The following is a 23,471-nucleotide window of genomic DNA, read 5'->3' on the forward strand; positions in this document are numbered from 1 at the left end:
AAATCGGAAGCCCAAGTGAAATTATTCTGTGAGCGCACATCAACTTCCATCTGTTTCTAGCCTGTTCCTCTGATTTCACATACTGTGTGCTCAAAGCCTGTTTCTCTACCCCATGCTGGTACAGGTGTTGTGAAGCATCTCATGTGAGACACAGTTCGTAGAATCATAGAGTTGGAAGGGACCACGAGGGTCATCTAGCTTAACCCCCTGCGATGCAGGAATCTGAGCTATCCCGGATCTTTCACACCATAACAGCGCAGATTCTGCAACCAGGCCCGTTTGTCTTCTCTGAAGGAAGTTCTTCTTTCATTCTCATGGTATTAACATTTTTTTTTTTTTTTGCTAATTTCCCCCTACAGTATTTGAATACAGATTGATGGTTTTGATTATATCATTTTTAGCAAAACACTCCTGAGTGCCATTAGATGTGGGAGTGTATTATATAGAGAAAACCATCCCTTGCTGCACTTGTATGTATGTATGTATGTTTATTATTATCATTATTATTATCATCATTATTGTTATTATTATTTACAATTATTACATTCACTGTGCTAAAGAAGAGGATGAGATTTATCCTTCTGCAATAGAGAACCCTACTGGCACTAGAATAGCAGCAATGAGCATAATACAATCCATGTATCTGCAGAGGGTTCTGTGGTTTTCGCCTCATTATTTGCACCTCAGTTCCTCAACACTCTGGGCAACGCCACTTGGCAGGTAGAAACCCAAAGGTTCTGGTTTTATATGCATTGACAGTTGCAACTCCAGTGTTGCTATAGGTGGTGACTGAGAGCGCCGTCCCTTTTGCAGGCTTTTTCCCTGCTGCCTGCTGGCCTGTTGCTGCATCTCAATATCTCTCTCAATGGAAACAGCTGCGCTTGGCGTTTTCTGCCTCAGACTAGATGCAGCTTTTCTTCTGTCCTGGGCCTGCTTCTGGGCTGCCTGGAAAGCAGGGAGGAAATGTCACAAAAGGTCAACATCCATATCTAGGAAAGCCTGCCTAATTTCGTTCTCCCTCACACACACAACACTATAACTCACGGGCATTCAATAAAGCAAAAATTTGGGCAGATCGAGGACATACAAAACGCTACACTACTTCACACAGTTCAACTATGGAACTCACTCCCGCAAGAGGCAGTGGTGGCCACCAACTTGGAAGGATTTAAAAGAGCAACGGACACATTCATGGAGGAAATGGCTACCAACCAGCCGCAATGCTTGTTCCTCTTCCTCCACAGCTGGAGGCAGTAATGCTTCTGAATACTGGTTGCTGGAAACCACAGAAAGAAGAAGTTCTCATGTGCTCAGTTCTGGCTTGCCAGCTTCCTATAAGGCCACTGTGAGAACAGGAAGCTGGACAATGCAGAGGGCTCTCCATATGTTCTTATTTATATGACCCATGAAGGCTGTAGGTGTGTTCCTGGAGCATATTGCTCACTTATTCTCAGTGGAGGCTTGTCCATTAGGGCAAGTTGGGTGAGTCCATTAGGGTCAGTCTGTCCTCAGTCAGCCCCCATCCGCCCGTCTTCTTAGTTAGAACCAATCAGGAGATGGCACTGCCTGTCATTGGCTCTGACTCTACCTACTGCTGGTCTACCGGTCTTCCGCCCCACCAGTCCCGAGGACAACTAGCCACCACAACAACTTCTATCCCAACTTTCCTTCAGTTCCTCCCCTGATGTGGGGAACCTGTGGCTCTCTGTGTGTTGAATGGAACTGGTGGCAGTTGTCTAAATATTCTCTGTACTTTATACCATAAGAGTTCCTTAGAGGGGAATGAACCAGTTTAAAACTGGGTTGCTAGATTTCCTAAAGGCAACTTACCTCTTTCAACCACAGCTGGCTTAGCGTTTCTTCTACACGTTCCAGAAAGGCACTGTGTGCAGCTCGCTGGCTTCTGTGCCTCTGAAGACAAAATAATTAAAATAATATAAGAAAACTACTGGTGGGCATGGTTTTAACCAAATGGGGATTCACGGATATCAAACATCTTAAAACGAAAGGGCCTTGCTCTGCAGCTAGGCTTTATAACAGAAGCATAGCCTGAAGGGAAGATACATGACATTTACTGGCAAAAAAAGGCTTTAGCTGCAATAACTGAATACCCATCCACATTGAATATCACACAGACACCCATTTACTAGTGAGGATATGTACTCAGCCTGTTTCAAGTGTTTTTAATGCTAGTGCTTCTCAGTCACCAAATATGATGGGAGCTTGTCAAAAAACTTTTCCGAGCAGGCCTATCTCCAGATATAAGCCTAATAATAATAATAATAATAATAATAATAATAATAATAGTTGTTTTATTATTTATACCCTGCCCATCTTGCCACTCCGGGCAGCTTGCAGCATATCTAAAAACATAATAAAAACATTTATCATTAAAAACCTCCCGATACAGGGCTGCCTTCAGATGTCTTCCACAAGTTGCATAATTCTTTATCTCCTCCTTGACATCTGAGGGGAGGGTGTTCCACAGGGAGGGTGCCACTACTGAGAAGACCCTCTGCCTGGTTCCCTGTAACTTCACTTCTCGTAATGAGGGAAGACCCTTAGAGGAGGACCTCAGTGTCTGGGCTGAGTGATGGGGGTGGAGACGTTCCTTCAGGCATTCAGTACATGGCTGACATGAACATGCAAGGGGTTTGGGGAGAGCAGGTGTGAGCAAACTAGCTCTATGCCATCCCAGTCATTCTCCATTTGCCTGGGAATAAGCGCCACTGAATTCAACAGGGTTTACATCAGAGCAGACATGGTTCGTACTGGGGTGTTAGCAATCCATTTATGTAACGGTGGTGGCAATGTTTGTGTTTTGACGCTATTTTTCCTGCAGTGCAGTTTCTTGGCAAAGCCGAAGTTCCCGAAAGCCTCCATGATGTGTGCTTCGTTTCAAGCCATTGAAGTCCCTTCAACAACAACAGGAAGTGCCTCATCCAATCATCCATACAGAGGACTGGCAAGATTTGTAACTGTGATATGATTTTGCACAATGCCTAAAAATATGCCATGTGGTTTTTTTTTAATTTAAAAAATCAAGCTGAACGTAAAGGAACAAAAAGAGAGAGGAAGAAATAAAATAACAGATAGCATAGGCTGGGGGCAGCAGTAAACATCTGAACTTACAGGAGGGACAGGATAACGTACAGGGCACCCTAACCAACTGTGAATGATGGTGGGTCGGAGGGGTCCACTCTGAATCACACTAGGCCAGGCATAGGCAAACTCGGCTCTCCAGATGTTTTTGACCTACAACTCCCATGATTCATAGCTAACAGGAACAGTGCTCAGGGATGATGGGAATTGTAGTCCCAAAACATCTGGCAGGCCAAGTTTGCCTATGCCTGCACTAGGCAGGTGCATAGCCTAGGAGACTCCAGAAGGCAGCGCTTGCTCTTTCCTCCCTAGGGGAGGGAGGAGACCAGCAGCACCTCCTATTAGCCAAGAGACCACTATAGAGTTGGCATGGGGGGGGGCTACCAAGGAGGCAGCAGATCCAGCTTCCAAGGAGCGCACCACAGCTGTCGCTGCCACTGAAGCAGTAGCAGTGGGCAATGCATGCCTTGGAAGCCATATCTGTTGTCCCTGTGAATTCTGCCACCCAAGCCAATCACCTCACCTTGCCTCATAGGTGGGCTGGCCCTGCTTTGCAAGAAAAATCTCTGCCCGTTATTTTCTATGTGGCTCTAAAAAGTTGCTAGACCAGGTTCTGCATCCGAAAGTTGGATTCTGTGCTGCCCAGCAAATGCTGGCACATGAATACAGGCATCTGTGATTATACCTACTTCGTGTAGCATCTAAACAAATCAGGAACAAATCCAAGCATTCACCATAAATGACGTAATCTTAGTATGTTATTACCTAAAGTGACTAAAAATTCGTAACTGATATCTTCGTAGCTACAATCCAAAACTTTGTATGTGCTTATGGGCATCCTCACCCAATGTCAGGGAGGTGCCCCCATTCCATATGGGGCATCAATGGGGAACCTGTGGTCATCTAGAGGTTTTTGGATTCCATCAGCCCTGGCCAGCATGGCCAAAGTTCAGGAATTATGGGAATTGTAGTTTGGAAACATCTGAAGGGTCAAAGGTTCCTTATCCCCAATACAGCGTATCTATATCAGGGGATCAGATGGAAGCCTTACTGGTTACAATGGACTTTTTCCCCACATGTATTAGTGCTTATAATTTAAGATAATTTGCAGCTCAAGCGATATTAAACAGGAGGCAAGATTCTCCATATGCTATTACACTATTTGCCAACATGCATTTGAATCTCCAAGACTAGCTCAGGAAAATCACGCCTCCCACATTCTGAAATGGCTCTGGGTTGTTTCCATTTAAAACAACACAAGAGTCATTCATGCCTCATTAGGAAAAGTCTACAATTTGTCAGAAAGCCCAAGTCGCTTCTGATCCCTGGAAAACTGGGTGAATCTGAACCTGTTCCTTTCAGCCTGCAATGTAGCCAATGTATCCAAAGTTCTATATTTTTTGTTTTTTCTCATATATATAAACAAAGTATCCCCATATCTGATGGTGTAAAGCAACACACTGTCATTCATGGCATTTTGCAAGAGAAACAGTTACAGCTTTCAAACAAAACTATAAATAGCAGCAGGCCTACAAATATCTTCCTCTTCTACCTGTGACAACCTGTTTATGAGACAGGCATTTAAAAAAACAACCCACAGCCTGTCTTCTAATTATATCACCTTAGAATCTGGCTAGCTATCGGCTTTGCAGAAACTCCCAAGTGCTCCAGCAAAGCAACGCCCTTATTTTTCTTTTAAAAACACACACACATTCAGAGCACCCACAGATTTCTATTCCAAATATAAGCTCAGTGCAAGAAGATGTGAAGAAGGGAAGGGATTATAGAGTGTTGTACTAACTGTGAAGGAAACAGGTTTAGTAGGCCAAGGCTCCTTTGGCAGAAGTAACTTCGAATCCCACTTGAGATCTTGAGGCTTGTAGCAGGTGTTGAATCTTTCCTTGGATCTGGGTCCCCCCCTTTCTTCTGCAAGAGGATGGAGTCCGTGGACTGAAGAGGGACAGCAAACAAAAGGCAGTTTGTGCTCAGAATCCGTATTGTGCATTGCTGCTGACAGGGAAAGGATTTGAAAGGGCATGCAGCACAATCCTATGGTGTTTACTTGGGAGTAAGTCCCACAAGAGCCAATGGGACTAATAGAATTGCAGCCAAAGCAACTAGCCAGTTTTAGGGGAGCCACCAGCAACTGTAAGGGGTACCACAACAATTATGCAGAAGAGAGAATGAGAGGTGGGGGTTTGTGTGTGCCAATTTTTAGCGTTGCACAGGGTGACACAAAAATTTGAGAGCCCAATGCCTGCCACTGTAACTATTACTAGATTTTGGGAAGATTTATTAAAGGGTGCGATGTCGGATTACTGGTCTGAAAGTGCCTGGTTATTAGCTTTAGTAGAAAAACGTACATATAAATTGAAAGTAACCAGGGGACAGCCAGGGGCCTTCTCTGTACTCTTGTCAGTGCCTGGTGAAAGAGTTTCATTTAGGCAAGCCTACCAAGGGACATGGGTGGCGCTGTGGTCTAAACCACTGAGCCTAGGGCTTGCCGACCAGAAGGTTGGCGGTTCGAATCCCCACGACAGGGTGAGCTCCCATTGTTCGGTCCCAGCTCCTGCCCACCTAGCAGTTCGAAAGCACATCAAAGTGCAAGTAGATAAATAGGTACTGCTCCGGCGGGAAGGTAAATGGTGTTTCTGTGCACTGCTCTGGTTCGCCAGAAGCAGCTTAGTCATGCTTATCACATGACCCGAAAGCTGTACACTGGCTCCCTTGGCCAATAAAGCAAGATGAGCGCTGCAAACCCAGGGTCGTCCGCAGCTGGACCTAATGGTCAGGGGTCCCTTTACTTTTACCAAGATAGTTAGAACATCGATATATGTTATATTCTGGGGTGGGGTTTTGTTTTGTTTTGTTTTGATTTGATTTGCTTATTGGAGTGTTCCCCCCCACAAAAAATGTTTTAAATAGTTGTTTTTAACAAATTTTTTACTGATAATTCCATTGTTTTACTCGTTTTGCAAACCGTCTTAAAATTATTTGCTTTTATAATCAAGTGCCATGTATATCTTAATAAATAAAGAATCAGCGGCCAGAGTTGCACCAGACACACCATACACCTGTGCCTCTTGCTGTATCCCATTTACCTAACAGGTGGACACATGTTCGCATGAAGTTTTGTAAATGCAACAGCAGATGTTCGGCCTTCTGCCGAGTTTGGTGCTCCATAGATCGCAACCAGTTAGCGTAGATGTTCCATTTTGAACTCGTCTATCAGTGCCACTTACACATTCTCCAGAGCACCCAGCACATTGCTAAATGGCAGCAGCATGGTCAAATATGGCAAGAGAAATTCAAGTGGGGTATATACGAACAAAAGAGGAAGATTTGGACTGCCCTAGCCAAGCTTCACAATCACCCATTTGTAATGATATGTTGACTTTTGAGTGTTATAAACAATCAAATGAGAATCTTAGCCTTAATGTTTTGTGTTATAAATATGCCAGAAACTAACCTTTATTACTATTGTTCCCTAAAGGAAATAATGGCTGTTGTGAGGGCCAACTACTTAATGAAGATTAATACTATCAGAGTCTAATAATAATAATAATAATAATAATAATAATAATAATAATAATTATTATTATTATTATTATTATTATTATTTTTGTTGTTGTTGTTGTTGTTGTTGTTGTTGTTACTCCACCCATCTGACTGGGTTTCCCCAACCACTCTGAGAGGCTCCCAACAGAATATTAAAAACACAATACAACATCAAACATTTAAAACCAACCTAAACAGGGCTGCCATCAGATGTCTTCTAAACCTCAGATAGTTGTTTTTCTCTTTGACATCTGATGGGAAGGCATTCCACAGGGCGGGCGCCACTACCAAGAAGGCCCTCTGCCTGGTTCCCTGTAACTTCACTTCTCACAGTGAGGGAACCGCCAGAAGGCCCTCAGAGCTGAACGATGGGGGTTTAAAGGCCGAGGCCGTTTAGGGCTTTAAACGTCAGTGCCAGCACTGTTAATTGTGCTTGGAAACATGCTGGGTGCCAATTGCAACCTTATTTAACTTCCTGGATAGCTCAGCAGGGAGTTGTACTACATGATCCTTGGGATCCCTTCCAACTCTATGAGTCTATGGTTCTATTATTTCTTACAGGGATAAGGAGTCTTTTTCAGCTTATGGGGGCCACATTGTCTTGTGGGCAACCTTCTGAGGGCTGCAGGCCTGTGGTAGGCAGGGCCAGCAGCAAAAGTGGGTAGAGCAGCAGACATTAATATTACTTTTATAGAATCATAGAATTTTAGAGTTGGAAGGGACCCTGGGAATCATCTGATCCAACCTCCTGCAATGCAGGAATAGGCAGCTGTCTCATGTGGGGATCGAACCTGCAACCTTGGCATTATCAGCACCACTCTCTAACCAGAAGAAGAAAAAGAAGAGGAGGAGGAGGAGTTTGGATTTGATATCCTGCTTTATCACTACCCAAAGGAGTCTCAAAGCGGCTAACATTCTCCTTTCCCTTCCTCCCCCACAACAAACACTCCCCCAAGGTCACCCAGCAGCTGCATGTGGAGGAGCGGGCCGCAAACCCGGTTCCCCAGATTACGAGTCTACTGCTCTTAACCACTACACCACACTGAGCTATCCAGTGCAATTATACTGTAGGCTGCTAGACAGTATATAGTATATCAACTCATACACCCCTATCTATCCTCCACCCAAGTAAGAAGCATTATCAGATTTCAAGGATATATTTCAGCCAGGCAAGGAGGGTGCAAAGTAGGACCAGGAGGAGGAAGCACAGCCTAGAGAGAGTCTTGAGAGCCACATCCCACACCACACCCTACGCCCAGCACAACACAACACAACACAAGCTTCCCAATCCAATTTATTACTATGAGAACACGATGTTCAAACTATAACGTTCATCTGATGCACAAAACAGGTGTCACACCTACCTCTGAAGATCAGCGAGGACTTACCTTTGCTTAAACACTGGGATTTCAACTTTAGATTCAGAGGGTCTCTGGCATAGCTGGTCACAAAATTTGGTCTATCTGTCTCATACTGCACGGGGGAAAACATGGAGAGGGAACACCTGGATTTGCTGGCAAACAACTTGGGAGCAATGCTTTGGCACTTGTCATTCTTACTGCCCATTCACAGCGGCTTCCTTATGGACACAGCAAACAGGGTTATTTTATTTTATTTTGCCATGCTTCTAATTTTTTTAGGTTTGTCAAGTTTTTTTTTACCTCCTGCTGTGGCACTGTACATTTAAAGCAAAGGCTATACAGATGGATATACACCACACATTTAAAACACATGACTTCCCCCAAAGAATCCTGGGAACTGTAGTTTATCTTTCACATTATGACAACTCCCAGCATACTCACAAGCTACAGCTCCCAGGATTCTTTGGGTGGGAAGTCATGTGTTTTGAATATACAGTGTGTACATAGCTTTAATAAGTGAGATGTTCTACATTTCTTTCATGCTGCTGTTTTTAATAGATTTATATCCCATAAAGGTAAAGGTAAAGGGACCCCTGACCATTAGGTCCAGTCGCGGACGACTCTGGGGTTGCGGCACTCATCTCGCTTTATTGGCTGAGGGAGCCAGCGTACAACTTCCAGGTCATGTGGCCAGCATGACTAAGCTGCTTTTGGCAAACCAGAGCAGCACATGGAAATGCCATTTACCTTCCCGCCAGAGCGGTACCTATTTATCTACTTGCACTTTGACGTGCTTTCGAACTGCTAGGTTGGCAGGAGCAGGGACTGAGCAATGGGAGCTCACCCCGTTGCAGGGATTCGAACCTCCGACCTTCTGATCGGCAAGCCCTAGGCTCTGTGGTAATATTTTGTTTTATTTATTAATGTTACTAGGGTGGAGTTTTTTCTCTTTTTTGTATTGTTGTGTTTCAGTTTCGAGGCCACACCGGGGTCCTTTTATGGCACTACAGTGGTACCCTGGTTTAAGAACAGCTTAGTTTATGAACAACTTGGATTAAGAACGCTGCAAACCTAGAAGTAGGTGTTTTGGTTTGTGAGCTTTGCCTTGGAATCAGAACATGTTCTGTTTCCTGTTGAGTGTGTTCCATTTGTAAACTGAGTCCTCTGCTGCTATGGGAAAGCACACCTTGGTTTAAGAACGCTTTGGTTTAAGAACGGACTTCTGGAACGGATTAAGTTCGTAAACCAAGGTACCACTGTAGTCTTCAACTAGTGCGTAGCAGCCTGATTCAAGCTGGGTGGCAACAGGAGCACTCTGCAAATATGTGGTAAAAGACTAAGAAACGGGTCTCCAAATGCATGTTTCGGTTAAAAGTGGGTCATGGGTCTGAAAAGGTTGAAGACACTTATTTTAGCAGATTGCAAGGTAGGGTAGAGATTCTCTAAAATAAATAAACAAACAAGAAGTGATCCTGGAACAGGACAGAGCTCATTTCTTGCCACACACTCAGTTGTTAAACTGCTCAGCTAACATCAATAAAACTGATCTGTAAACTTCTGAGGCTCTCAAAAGTCAACAGAAGACACACAGCTGTCGTTAATAATATACAGTCACTTCCTGGTTTTAAGGCAGGAATAAGTTATCCAGTAAGTTTATCAAGGAAATGCTAATCTTAGCTTTTCAAAGCACCTCAGATAATCATCTCCGTATACACATTTCTTAACCGGTTCTGCTAGTAAACACCTGCCCTTTGTTAATACCATAAGGTTCACATGTGCCTGCATAAGCAGGGCTGTCTTTCAATGAAAAAAAACTTTTAAGTCAGGTCTGAGGACCAATTTCTGCTTGGGGAAACATTTCAAGCAACCTGCTGCATGCTAGCGGTACATGAGATGAGAAGAAAAAGTAGGAGAGCAACAAAACTAAAGTTTACTAGTACCTTTGTATAGTAGGCTACTTCCTACACGTATTCATGCACCCTTCTCAGTCCTCCATTGAAGTAAGGGCTGAAGAACATATTCCAGCCAGCCAGAAACACTCATAGGGACGTAGGAAGCTGCCTTCTGTTGAGGAAGACCATTGGTCCATCTAGCTCGGAACTGCCCTACACCTCTCTGCATCCTCCATCCAGGCATGGAAGAGGCCTTGTTCAAGGACTCATTCTGGCCAGGCAAAACACTCAAGAAGGTTGCAGATCCAGTGAGGGGTTTGGGCCTGGGAAGGGGCGAGACCTAGGAAGAGTCCTGAGAACCAGCTGGAAAGGCCTCCTGTCCTAGCTGCGATCTTAAAAGTTCAGTGCGATAAAAGTAATGATATTGATAAAAAAAAACCACAGGGGAGGGTTAACCTGTTAATTTGTGTTGTGGTCGAATGGAGAAAAACAATGAAATGCATTAGAAATGGCTGTAGTGGACATTAATGTGCCTCTGTAAAAGAATTTAAGTCTCATGAAAAAAGTCAAATCTATCCAGCCACCAACAGAATACTGTGACTGAAGGTGAATATTCCAATTGTTTAAAAGTTCCTGAAGAGCCCTGAGGCTCCAAAGACATTTTTCAAAAGGCTAATATAACCACATAAGCCAACTACACTATAAGGAAAAGGTAAATGTGAGCCACATCACTGAATTCATTTGACCAAAGCATTCGTTGCAATAGTGCCATCTTGTGGAGACACTAAATTCTGTTGCTTGTGTGTGTATGTGTGTGTACTTTATAGACACACCAAAGAGAGATGATGTAGCTTCTGTGTTATGCAGGTAGGGATAGGCGAAACTGTCAATTTAGGGTTCTCTCATTTTCTCATATTTATTTTGGTTCTTCACATTAGTTTGAAAATTCACATTAGAAAATTCATCAGTATTGTAGCATACAATCTTGCCCAATATTGACATTTTTGCAAAGCAGTATTCCCATTGTATGTTATTTCCCCTCATGCTTCTATATGCATGCTTTCCTCTAGTACATGCCTTTTGGACATATTCCTTGGCCGGAGAAGCACACTGCAAAATTTGGAGAAATGCAAATTTCAAAGGATGGCTGTGTTTCGATTCACGTATTATTTCGGGAAGTGTGAACTAGGTAGGTTCACCCTTTGAGGAGAACAGAATCAAGCCCCCCACCCCCCCATCCCATCCCTATGTGTAAAGGCAGAAGGAAAACGAAGCTTTAATGGTAGATTTCTAGGTGAGTCGAGGTAGATCGCAAGAGTTTCTGACTTCTGGCTCCTTAAGAAAAGCAACAAATGAAAATCTGTGCCTCTCTCACTGCTGAAATGAAGAAAACTAGTGGGGGACAGACCAGGACTGAATTTCTATGAGAAACCCACCCTGGTGATAAAAACAAATTTCTGAGCCGAGTATGTTCTCAGAAGTACCCTTTAGCCTCTTCCAATTCTATATGTACATCTCTCCAACTGAACCACTGTGCAAACACTTGGCTCCAAATTGTAGATCTTAGAACTCTGGCGGTACCTCAGAAGTCGAACATTCGGAAACCAAGGTGTGGCTTCCGATTGGCTGCAGGAAGTTCCTGCAGCCAATCGGAAGCTGCGTACGCCACGTTGGACGTTCAGGTTCCAAAGAACGTTTGCAAACCAGAACACTCCCTTCCAGGTTTGTGGCATTCGGGAGCTGAAACGTTCGACTCGCAAGGCGTTCGCGAACCAAAATACGACCGTATAGTTAAAACAAATAAATAAATAAACCACCCCAAACGGTCCCTCTCGGCTGGTTGTTGTTGTTTGCAGGTTATTCTGCAACATGTCATTGATGCAATAATAGCGCATTTGTGGTGAATTTATGTTGGACCATCCACACATCATTTTGCTTTATTAGGTGCTCTGTGAAGCTTCCCTGATGTTAGTTACTACATTATTGCTGTCTGGAGGGACAGTCTTGCACTGCAGCGCAATGAAAGCAGGAAAACAAACAAACAAACCCGGAACATTTGTAGTATGAAAAGTTAAAGGTTTTAAGCAAGAAGTCATGGGGCATGCATTGACTGGAAACAAAGTGGTACGTCCACCCCAAAAGCTGTGTAAACGGTATTAAAAGTGAGATTGTGCATAAGTGTCCCAATACCATCCTGAATGCACAACAAAAAGGACATCTGGGGCATCACAAAGTAGATCCCACAAGCCTTGAAGTCTACCCGCACCTGGTGCAGAGCATTGCCTTGATCCCCCTCCCCACCCAAGGCCAGTTGCCTCTATCTCAGGGGTCAGCAACCTTTTTCAGCCGTGGGCCGGTCCACCGTCCCTCAGACCATGTGGTGGGCTGGACTATTTTTTTTGGGGGGGGGAATTGAACGAATTCCTATGCCCCACAAATAACCCAGAGATGCATTTTAAATAAAAGCACACATTCTACTCCTGTAAAAACACGCTGATTCCCGGACCGTCCGTGGGCCGGATTTAGAAGGCGATTGGGGCCGCATCTGGCCCGTGGGCCTTAGGTTGCCTACCCCTGCTCTATCTCAATTCATCCTTCCCTTTACCTGTCTATGGTCGAATGGTTTTGGATCTTGGTATTTGCTGCTCTTGAACTTTCCCATCTTCACGAACATTAGCTTGGCTTCGTAGGAACCTATGTGGGGGAACCTTGTAATGATCTTGGGCTCCTGTTCGCGTTCCACGATGGAGAAAAATAAATTGGACCTTATCCTCTGCAACTCTTCATGCACCGTGCTTGAGGGTGATTTCTTTTTCAGCTCTTTCGACTTTCCTCGCGGCTTCCTGAGAAGGCCTCGGGTGATATAAAGCCTGTAGCTGAAATCGGGAGGTTGTTTTAGGCAGCTGTCCTTTTCCAGAGGGACTGTGAGTGGCTGAGACTCATTGACTCGATCTCGTGCTAAGGCTAACTCCAGATTCGTAGCAAATTTCCTGTTCAAATTGAAAGTACACTTTGACCGGTTCCCAGCATGGATATTGGGGAACATTCTGCACTCGCCGCTCTATGCCTAAACAAGGTAAAGAGGAAGATGAATAAGAAGAAAGACTTTGGTTATTACTAATTTATCATACAAATTTATTTTTAATACAATTCTGCAGGAAACAGCTATTTAAAAACAACAGGAACAACCCATGAAAATAGGCCCGCTGGATCGCTTCCTTTGGGCTGACAGAAGAAGTCACCCTCGAAACAAACTGGCTAGGTCTGGATCAAGACACATCAAAAAAAGCGTTTCAGTTAAACACGTTGTAAACATCATAAAGGGAAATCGCGTTTGTGAAAGATGGGACTCCACAGTGCCATCTGGTGTTATAATGCATATAAAGCATTTTTTCATTCCAAATGTAGCTGAGTACTAAGTTGTGCTCAGGCAACGAGCAAATTGAAATTGGGATTGTGGCAATACATGGTACCCAGCAAAACATCGCCACATACATTTCCCCCCCCCAACCCCTCCAATAAGAATGCAAAACAAAACAAATAAAAAGTTCCTTCCCCCAAGGAAAAATGCAATCAATAGCTAGCTTCTATTCCCATATGCGGGGCGCGGGTGGCACTGTGGGTTAAACCACAGAGTCTTGGGCTTGTTGATCAGAAGGTTGGCGGTTCGAATCCCCGCCACGGGATGAGCTCCCGTTGCTCGATCCCAGCTCCTGCCCACCTAGCAGTTTGAAAGCACGTCAAAGTGCAAGTAGATAAATAGGTACCGCTCCAGCGGGAAGGTAAACGGCGTTTCTGTGCGCTGTTCTGGTTCGCCAGAAACGGCTTTGTCATGCTGGCCACATGACCTGGAAGCTGTACGCTGGCTCCCTCGGCCAGTAACGCGAGATGAGCGCCGCAACCCCAGAGTCGGACACGACTGGACCTAATGGTCAGGGGTCCCTTTACCTTTACCTATTCCCATATGCAGATATATTCACAGCCAGATATTTATGCCTTTACAGAAGTATATCTGTACTGCATGGTTAGAACACAATACACTGTTTAAAAGATAATATTTAAGGTGACCAGCTAAGCAAAAATAAAAACTAGACAACTGCAAAGGCCTGTCAGCTAAACAAGTCTGCAAGGGACACCTGAAAGTCAATAGCAAGGGTGATTACTGCATCTCTCTTGGAAGGTGTTCCAAAGCGTGGGATCAGCAAAACTAAATCTCCACCAGCCTGTAGTTCAGCCAGGTGGGCCTCTGCTACAGGGAGGAGTGGGAGGCGGGACAATTAACTGCACTCCTTCAGATGATCACAGGGTTTGAGCTTTATATTAAGCTATCCTGGGCTTAAGTTGTTCTGGGATTTGTATATCAGCCCAGGAACCCTGTAAAGTACAAACTTGCTTTTTTTTTTTTTTGAAATTGTGGTGAGAACTTTTGAAATCTCCCCTGGCTGTATACACAGTTCTCCCCGAAATCATCACAGTTCATTTAAGTGTTGCACTACTTATTAATAACAGTGAAACTGCAAACCTTATAAAGGAGGCAGAGCTGAAGAAGCAAGGAGATTCTACTACTCACCCTCTCTAAAGCCAAGTCCTTTTCCAAGTGTTTCATGCCGGATCACATTTTCCCCTTTGCAGCCCTGGTTAGAGCAAAGCAAGCAGAGAGAAATAGAGAGAGTCTCAGAACAGCAATGTTTGTTCTGGGAGATGTTTGTGCTCTTCTTTTTTTGTTATACAAAGAGGTTTGAATGCATAAATGTATTCAACCCATCTGGGTTGCTAAGAAACAGGACAATTCTTGCCTCAGGACGTCATTCAAAATTAAAAAAAAAAAAGAGGGGAGAAATAACCCTGAAAAGAGCGCCTCTCTTGGCTGTATAAAATGAGCTTGAAACCTAGCAACAGCTACACCAGTTCAAGGCTATTGCTTCAAATGCTAGGAAACAGAAAAGTTCACTGAGGAAAATGAAACTGAGGGAAAACGAACAAGATGAAACAGGCCACTGAGAGAGACCCAGCACAAAGACAGTCTTTTTTATTCCTGTTCTTATGGGACAAGCTCTCTCTCATATACCAGACTCTCCAAGTGTCACTATTTTCCAGGGACAATCCCGGATTTACAGAAGCTGTCCCAGTTTCTGAATGTCCCGCTTTTCCTTAGGATGTCCCTATTTTCATTGGATAAATGTTGGAGGTTATGCAGTTATCCATACCATATGAAGGCAGCCCTGTATAGGGAAGTTATTTAATGTTTAATGTTTATATAATATATATGTTGGAAGCTGCCCAGAGTGATTGGGGCAATCCAGTCAGATAGGCAGGGTACAAATAAAATACAAGTAAAATTATTATTATGGAATAAAGGTAAAGGGACCCCTGATTGTTAGGTCCAGCCACGGATGACTCTGGGGTTGCAGCGCTCATCTCGCTTTACTGGATGATGGAGCCGGTGTACAGCAGTGCACGGAAACGCCGTTTATCTTCCTGCCAGAGCAGTACCTATTTATCTACTTGCACTTTGACGTGCTTTCAAACTGCTAGGTTGGCAGGAGCAGGGACTGAGCAACGGGAGCTCACTCCATCGCGGGGATTCGAACCGCCGACCTTCTGATTGGCAAGCACAGCACCACCCACGTCCCTTTATGGAATAGGATCTCCCTATTTCATGCAAAAAAAAATGGAGGGTATGGTATACGTTTTGCCAAGTTAGTTCCTTTGTACTTGAGTAGTACTCCACATTTTAAGGCCAATGGATCCAGTTTCAAAATATGGAAAACTAGTCCTGTCTCCAGGAGCAGCAGATAGAAAAGGGCCAGTACTGTTGGGAGTAGCAACACTTGCAGTAAATTATCTGAACCAGTGGAAGGCAATAAACAGAAAGGCAACTTTTTCTTCCCTCACTGATCAAGAAACTACCTATAGATTTGTTTTCTCTCAGGCTTTACTTCCTTTCTCCTCCTCCTCCCTCAGTCAGTTAGTGTTCGGTCTTTTGTTATGACTCCACGTTGGCCACATATAAGCTTGTACTCACAATGCCTTTGCTTGCCATTGGTAATAAACCATAAGTTTCTGTATTCTTTCAGTCTGCAGTTTCAACACATACACACACACACACACACACACACACACACACACACCAAGTGGTACCTCCGTTTGCGAACTTAATTCGTTCCGGAGGTCCGTTCTTAACCTGAAACCATTCTTAATCTGAGGCGCGCTTTCGCTAATGGGGCCTCCTGCTGCCGCCACGCCACCGCCGCGTGACTTCCGCCTACATCCCAGGGCAAAGTTCACTACCTGGAACACCTACTTTTGGGTTGGTGGAGCTCATTACCAGAAGAGTTCATAAGGTTCCACTGTGTGTGTGTGTGTGTGTGTGTGTGTGTGTGTGTATGTGTGTGTGTGTTTGTTTGTGTACACCAAATGCCACCAAATGCCACCAAATATGTGTGTGTGTGTGTGTGTGTGTGTGTGTGTGTATGTGTACACCAAATGCCAACAAATACATGGTCTGGATCTAGCAGTTCTAGTACCATGCTGTGGTACTATATTGTTTTAGTTTTGTAGCACTTAGATGTTTTGATTATTGTTGTGCACAGCCCCCGGCTGCTTTTGGAAGAAGTGTTGTACCCAGTGCTGTTATTCTTAAAAAAAAATGTTTAGGGGTACTCTCAACTTCCTACTCATATTGAAATACTGCCCCACAATGAGGCCAAACTTAGATTCACAAAATGTTTAGGGGTATGCATACCCCCGCATCCCCCCAGAAAAAAAGCACTGGTTGTATCATCATCACCACCATCATCATCATTTGTACCCAGCACATACTTCCATGCACACAGTGGATTGAACATCCTCTTCCTCTCCAGTTGTGTCTGGAGTAGATATCACAAATTCTGCACATCACCACAAATCCCCTGTATTGATGATCAGTGACATGCCAAACTCGGAGGAGCACTAGCGGCAAAGGAAATATAGGGAAACCAATTTGCCGCAAGCAAAGAAACACTAAAGACAAAAAAAACGTTTCTAGGAGCAAGATGGAAAAACCACTAACACATCACACAACAAGCCTGCAAGTCAAAAGGATGAGATACAAATAACAGTGAGCCTTTATGACAATCAGCCTGTCCTCAGAGTTCCATTTTCTGCTTTTGCTGTGTTTCTTCTTCTGCAATGAAATGCACAGAATATTAAAATGTATAAAAGTTGTCATTTCAAATAGTCGATGTTACATAGATTTAAGCTGAGAATAAGTACTGGCATCAAGCTAGCGTTAGCCTGAGATTTTCTATCCATATTTATTGATCACAGGCATGAATCTAAGTGAATGCATGAGCATGATATTAACTCCTAATCATAAGGATTGATTTCTGTGTATTAAAGGTGAAGGGAATTCATATATCCGGCATCATCAGACGTGTAAAACTGGGTGGTTCTTTTCTCCACTAGATGGCAGGGTATTACTTGCTATAGTAATAATAATAATAATGAAAAAGTTCAGAAAAGCAACCACAAATAGTTCTGCAAAATAAAATGATATTTTTTCTAACCCAAGGCATTATTTATTTACATCTAAATGAAAGCAGAAATATTGTGAAATGAATAAAAGCAAGAGGCAATGGCATCCAGTTTGGAGAAAGACGAAAGAAAGACAGAACAAAGTATTCAATCTCCCTCACAGAGTTCCCTATGAAGAGGGATTGATTGTTAAACCTCTCTGGGTGGGAATGTTAGCTCTGGGGAGAGAATAGGGATCTGCTAACATCTCTCAGCACCCTGAACAAACTACAGTTCCCATGATTCTTTGGGGCAAGCCATGACTGGATGGCCATCTGTCATGGATGCTTTAGCTGAGATTCCTGCATGACAGGGGGTTGGACTAGATGACGCTTCCAACTCTACAATTCTATGATTGTTGAAAGTGGTACCCTAGTGCTTTATATTTATGGTGTGAATGTAGCCAAGGCAGGAGAGCAGCAATCCCTTCGGTGATGCGCGTGGCCAGAAGTCAAAGATGGGTGCAGCAGCCAGATGCAAGCATGGGCAGGGCAATGAATGCAACTCTCTTGCCATTCAAAAGTCAGAGGTTTCTACGAACACAAACACACAGCTCCATCCTCCACCCACAAAAGCTAGAAGCAGATCAAATTTGAGGGCACATTCCAGCCCGCCAAAAGTGTTCATAGAGGACGTGGAGCAAAGTTGGTCAGAGGTTTGGCCTGGTGACAGGGGTGGGGGCAGATCTCTAGTGAGCACTCCAAGGTGCCAGAGGCCAGAGTGGAGGCACATTAAATCCCTGGTCCTTAGATTCCCCCCCCCCATGATGAAGTACTTGTGAAACTGAGAATCGTACTGCTAAAGTGAATCTGAAGGAGTATACCTGAAGGAGCGTCTCAACCCCCATTGTTCAGCCCGGACGCTGAGGTCCAGAGACACCTTCTGGTGGTTCCCTCATTGCAAGAAGTGAGGTTACATGGAACCAGGCAGAGGGTAATTAAATCCTAATTTAGGATTTAACTTGTCAATAGGTAATTAAATCCTAACTTAGTTGAACCTGCAGTGGTCTTTACTTACATCCCATTGATTTCAGTGGGGAACAAGTACAATCCCAACCATGTCTACTTAGAGGTAAGTCATCCTGGGATCAGAGGCACTTAAGCGGGCTTAGGACTGCAGCTTTTGTCGGGATCCAACCCAATGTAAGATGGTACTTGTCTTAAACGTTCAGTTTGGAGAAGGATTGAGTTGTACAAATCCTCTCCCTCACCCCCCCCCAAAAGCCCTCAGAGGACAAAGTTCTGACGGAATTTTTTAAAAACACACAGAAGCAGTGGTACTACTGCTCCACAGTCGCCATCCCATAACAGGAGGGGTGGAAATCTAATTGTTGTTAATATGGTATAAAATTATGTGCCATTAAGTTACCATTAAATCAATTACATTCCCTTTCCTAAACTCTGAATATAATGGATTTGGATGTTCACAGGCTGTAGGTTAATTGGAACCTGCCACGTATAAAGGATAAGCCACAGCTTTCCGGATATATTTACTGCATTATCATTCTATGTGTGTAAATAATTCAAACTGTTTCCTGTAGGCCCCCATCATCCTAGCACTTACTTTTCCTGATATTTTCTCCGACAGGTTCATATTACCTTTTTTTTACTCAATTTCACTGTGCTGAAAATGCTTGACTACACAGACTTCCTCTTATTTCAAACAGCCGTATATTAAATGGGGTTACCTGATGACTGCTCATCATCTCCTGAGGATACAGGGTTAGGAGATTTTGTTACAGATAATTAAAGAGGATGTTTGCTCCATCTTCAGCTAAAAATACCTACTGCCTGGATTCTCAGGTTGCAACCAAGTTTGGGTCACCCCTTCCATGTTAGCTTAATCTATAGATTATACATTATTATATTCACTGGCAAAAACCATACATTACACTTAATCCATACTTAACACATTCTTCAATACATAATTTGTTTTTCCATAACTAATTAAATAGTGGGGAGCCTGATTCTCACTAGAGGTGCAAGTACTTAATTTCAGGCCCTGGGCATAATGATCTTAGGAGTCTATAAACCGTGTTGCAGCCTGAGGACATCAAAGTGATGCAGAACAAGATAAACACAAAATGCAGGAAATGACGGATTGACATGCGTTCGATATGCGTGCAACCACACACATCGTGGTGACCCAGAAGTGGCTAGAAAAGGGGGCGAAACTTGGGTGGGGTGGGGTGGGGTGGGGGTAGAGCAGGCTTATACACCTTCCCCGTCACACACAATGACCTAGAATGCAACCCCCTGTGTTAAGTTCTGGGTGGACCCAGCAGACGACACAGTGATTTCAGGCAGCTCTTGTTTATTCTCAGGCTGGAACAGAAGTGAGCTGAAGGGCTCAGCAGCCTGCTTATATAGCAGTGTTTTTCAACCACTGTTCCGCGGCACACTAGTGTGCCGCGAGATGTTGCCTGGTGTGCCGTGGGAAAAATTGAAAAATTACTTTATATATAGTCAATATAGGCACAGAGCTAAAAAAAAATAACATTTTCTAATGGTGGTGTGCCTCGTGATTTTTTTCATGAAACAAGTGTGCCTTTGCCCAAAAAAGGTTGAAAAACACTGTTATATAGAACTCAGCTACAACGCAACAGTAACAACTTTCTGTAGTTACCCAATCCCTGAACATCACTTTTCAATCCTTCATTTGCATGTGCGGACCTGAGTGAAAACTGCAGCAGAATGAACTATATACACACACCCCTAGTGGCCTGGGGTGAGAACTTCAATACATAACACCGTACACAAATCAGGGGTTGCCTGTACAGAAAACACAATTTCTAAAAACAATTAAGCCCATTTCAACAAACTCTAAGAAACAAACAAACCAATTCATACAAATGCTCAATTAATATTTCCTGATATTTCACACTTCTGGGACAGCCTTCTGAAGCAAAATCAACTTCTGCAGTAGGTGCCTGTTCCAGAGGACTTGAACTGCCCACACTAAAAGCAGGATTTCTAGTGGGAAATTTAGAGACACCCCTTGTTACAGACTAAACAATCCCTTCATATCTCAGACTCAAGGCCAGAGCTATGAGACATTTACTGTGTCAGAGTTCAAAAGTGTGATTTTAAGGCCGTATAGTCCTAATCCATATACTGTTAAAGAAATTGCAAATCAACTTGCAAATCAAACAACACGCAATGTTCCGTTTTCAGAGACCCCAAGATTAATCTATCGGTCCTTTAAATGGAAACAATACCAGATTAAAGAACTGTGTATTAGTGATTTACTTATTTTAAAAGTTTGGTTTGTTTTATCCAATGTTGCAATTTAAGTGGCACCCAAGGCTCCTACGAATAAGAGTTTAATATCAACAATTAACATTGAACTAGAAAGTGACATTGAAAGCTGAAGCCAAACAGCAATATCCACCATAAAAGTAACCAATAAAAAGAGTGAAATAGCAAACGCAGGAGTCAATTGTACGGCACTGATTAAAAGCTTGAGAGAATAAAATTGCCTTCAGTCTGTGCTCAAAAGGTCACATGCTTTGTGGCCAGGGGCAGAGGAAGAGGGGGGTGGGGGGGAGCGCACTGCCCCCAGCAGCGCGATCCCGGCGGGGTTCCATCGCGGCTGCCCCCCCTCTCCACCCGCAGGCGGCACGCCATGCCCCCAGGATGCACGCCACACCCCTTTGCATGGCGTGCCAAGCCCCCGTGACACGCACCAGCTCCGCCTCCGTCTGCTCTCCACCCCCGGTGCCGGAGCATGAAGCTCCGCCACTCTTTGTGGCAGCCAAGATCCCTAGAGAACCTATTCCACAACTCAGGAATCACCACCAAAAAGGCCCTGCCTTCACAGGGTCACACCTCCACATATAGTGCCATGGGATGCACATGCTGTTAATGACATAGAACGACCTACCTCTTCCCATCTGTACTGTAGATCCTGTGCCACATGGTGATTCGCTATAGCAATGGAAGGTCCAAATCCCTTCTTTGTCAACCTGAAAACAGCAATATGTCCAAATCAGTTTACGGCAGAGATGGAGAAATTGTGGTCCTCCAGATGTTGTTGGACTATACTTTCCAACATCCCTGACCATCATCCCTGCTGTCTGGGGTTGATGGGAGACGGGGTCAGCAATGTTTGCAGGCCCACAGGTTCGTTCCCTTCTTCTGTTTTTTCTACTTTGGCAATGGGTAGCTCCAATCTTGCCAGCCTCACTGATTTCAGAGGTATATAATTAGGTGCAAGATGGAGTCCTATGTAGGATTAAGCCAGGTCACTGTATGCCATATCAATATTATTATTATTATTATTATTATTATTATTATTATTATTATTATTAAAAACCCTCAAAAGCCCACACCACGTCATGAAAAATAAAACTGCAGGAATATTGTCTGTGTGTTTAAAGCAAGACACAGGAAAGCTTGCTTTCTAACAAAACCTGTGGGAGAGGCTTAAAAGGGATAACTGTACCAGGCATTTAAACCTAATGATTTCCTGCAATATCTCTCTTTATGCCACTGGAAGGGAAAAGCAGGCCAAGTGGAACGTTTTGTTAATTGGGTATGTTAAAGTTTATATACCCCTGCAATTCAAGGGACACTGTACTGCCTGTTGTGGCCATTGCTGAGATTTATACATTTATTTACAGTAACTTCAATTGCCCTACAGGCTGCATTATCAATCAGAGTTGTGGACAAACTATTTCTTTATTGGCAGTGCCTCGCTATTGGGTGAAAGTTAATCTGGAATATTAGTTGTGTTGGAATTCAGAAAATATCAAGATAGCTTGGAAATGAAGGAGATCATTAAAGTTCCTACCTATCTGCACACTTTCCCTGATCCCCCTTCCCCTCTGACTAGTTTGCTTTTAGAACAGATACATTAATTCTACCTTTGTCTGCATACAGAGACGAAAGACACTCTAACAACTCCCATTGGATGAGACGCAGAGCCATGCAGGTGAATGGCTCAGATCACGGAGCTGCTCGATGATGCAGGACTCCTCCCATCCGGAAGCGTGCCTGTGATCTCACAAAAGCCGATTCATGACAAGCAACCCAAAGGAAGATCCATGCGTGACCTCACAAAGGACAGCTAGGAGAACAGACCTTCCAGGCACTTGTTACTCTAGGCAACTCCAAAACATTTTGCTGCCTACACAATATGGCACCTTCTCCCCTTCCGGATACAGAAGCCAATCAGATTGGCAATTGAATCTCCATTCAACATGGACAACTGGACATCCTTCTCTACTGTATTCTCTCATCCCAAATCATTCATTTTATATTACTGATCACCAAGAGAAGAAGAAGAAGAAGAAGAAGAAGAAGAAGAAGAAGAAGAAGAAGAAGAAGAAGAAGAAGAAGAAGAAGAAGAGGAGGAGGAGGAGGAGGAGGAGGAGGAGTTTGGATTTGATATCCCGCTTTATCAGTACCCGAAGGAGTCTCAAAGCGGCTAACATTCTCCTTTCCCTTCCTCCCCCACAACAAACACTCTGTGAGGTGAGTGGGGCTGAGAGACTTCAAAGAAGTGTGACTAGCCCAAGGTCACCCAGCAGCTGCATGTGGAGGAGCGGAGACGCGAACCCAGTTCCCCAGATTACAAGTCTACTGCTCTTAACCACTACACCACACTGGTATTAAGAGGTGCTTAATACTCTTGACTGAAGTACATTATAAAGATTCACCCTTAAGAAGCAGCTCCGAAGTGACCTCTCCAGGGCGCAAGCCTGGGCAGACTGTATGGAGGTACTGGGCTGCCCACGTGACAAGACCCCTTTCTTGTCCTTGCCGATGTGGTCCAAAGGAAAGCAGAGCAATATGTTTGGCATCAGCTTGGCTGCAGGAGTTGCCAGAAGGAGGTGTACAAGGCACCATCCAACAGTCTTAGGGACTCCACTCCAAATTTGTGTAGGGTCTACTCCCTACTCTTTTCTTCTCCCAAAGATATCCTACAAGGCAGCAGAGGTTTAGGATCAGAATTTCCCTTGATGAACTCCCTTTCCAGGTTGAGAAGCCCCATCTCCTCCTCA

General features: G+C 43.9%; 1 protein-coding gene across 1 annotated transcript; it reads right to left on the bottom strand.

The window, feature by feature from the left end:
• Positions 1–521: 521 nt before the first annotated feature.
• On the bottom strand, positions 522–14,565 carry LOC117055617. Its single transcript, XM_033165261.1, has 6 exons — positions 14,484–14,565; positions 12,519–12,980; positions 8,049–8,133; positions 4,904–5,052; positions 1,831–1,911; positions 522–945 (listed from the first exon to the last, which is right to left on the bottom strand). The coding sequence occupies exons 2-6, from the start codon at positions 12,957–12,959 to the stop codon at positions 673–675; spliced, it is 1,029 nt and encodes a 342-aa protein (XP_033021152.1). The 5' UTR covers positions 12,960–12,980; positions 14,484–14,565; the 3' UTR covers positions 522–672.
• Between the last annotated feature and the right edge of the window lie 8,906 nt (positions 14,566–23,471).

The sequence above is a fragment of the Lacerta agilis genome, chromosome 12 (assembly GCF_009819535.1).
Source record: "Lacerta agilis isolate rLacAgi1 chromosome 12, rLacAgi1.pri, whole genome shotgun sequence".
NCBI lineage: Eukaryota > Metazoa > Chordata > Lepidosauria > Squamata > Lacertidae > Lacerta > Lacerta agilis.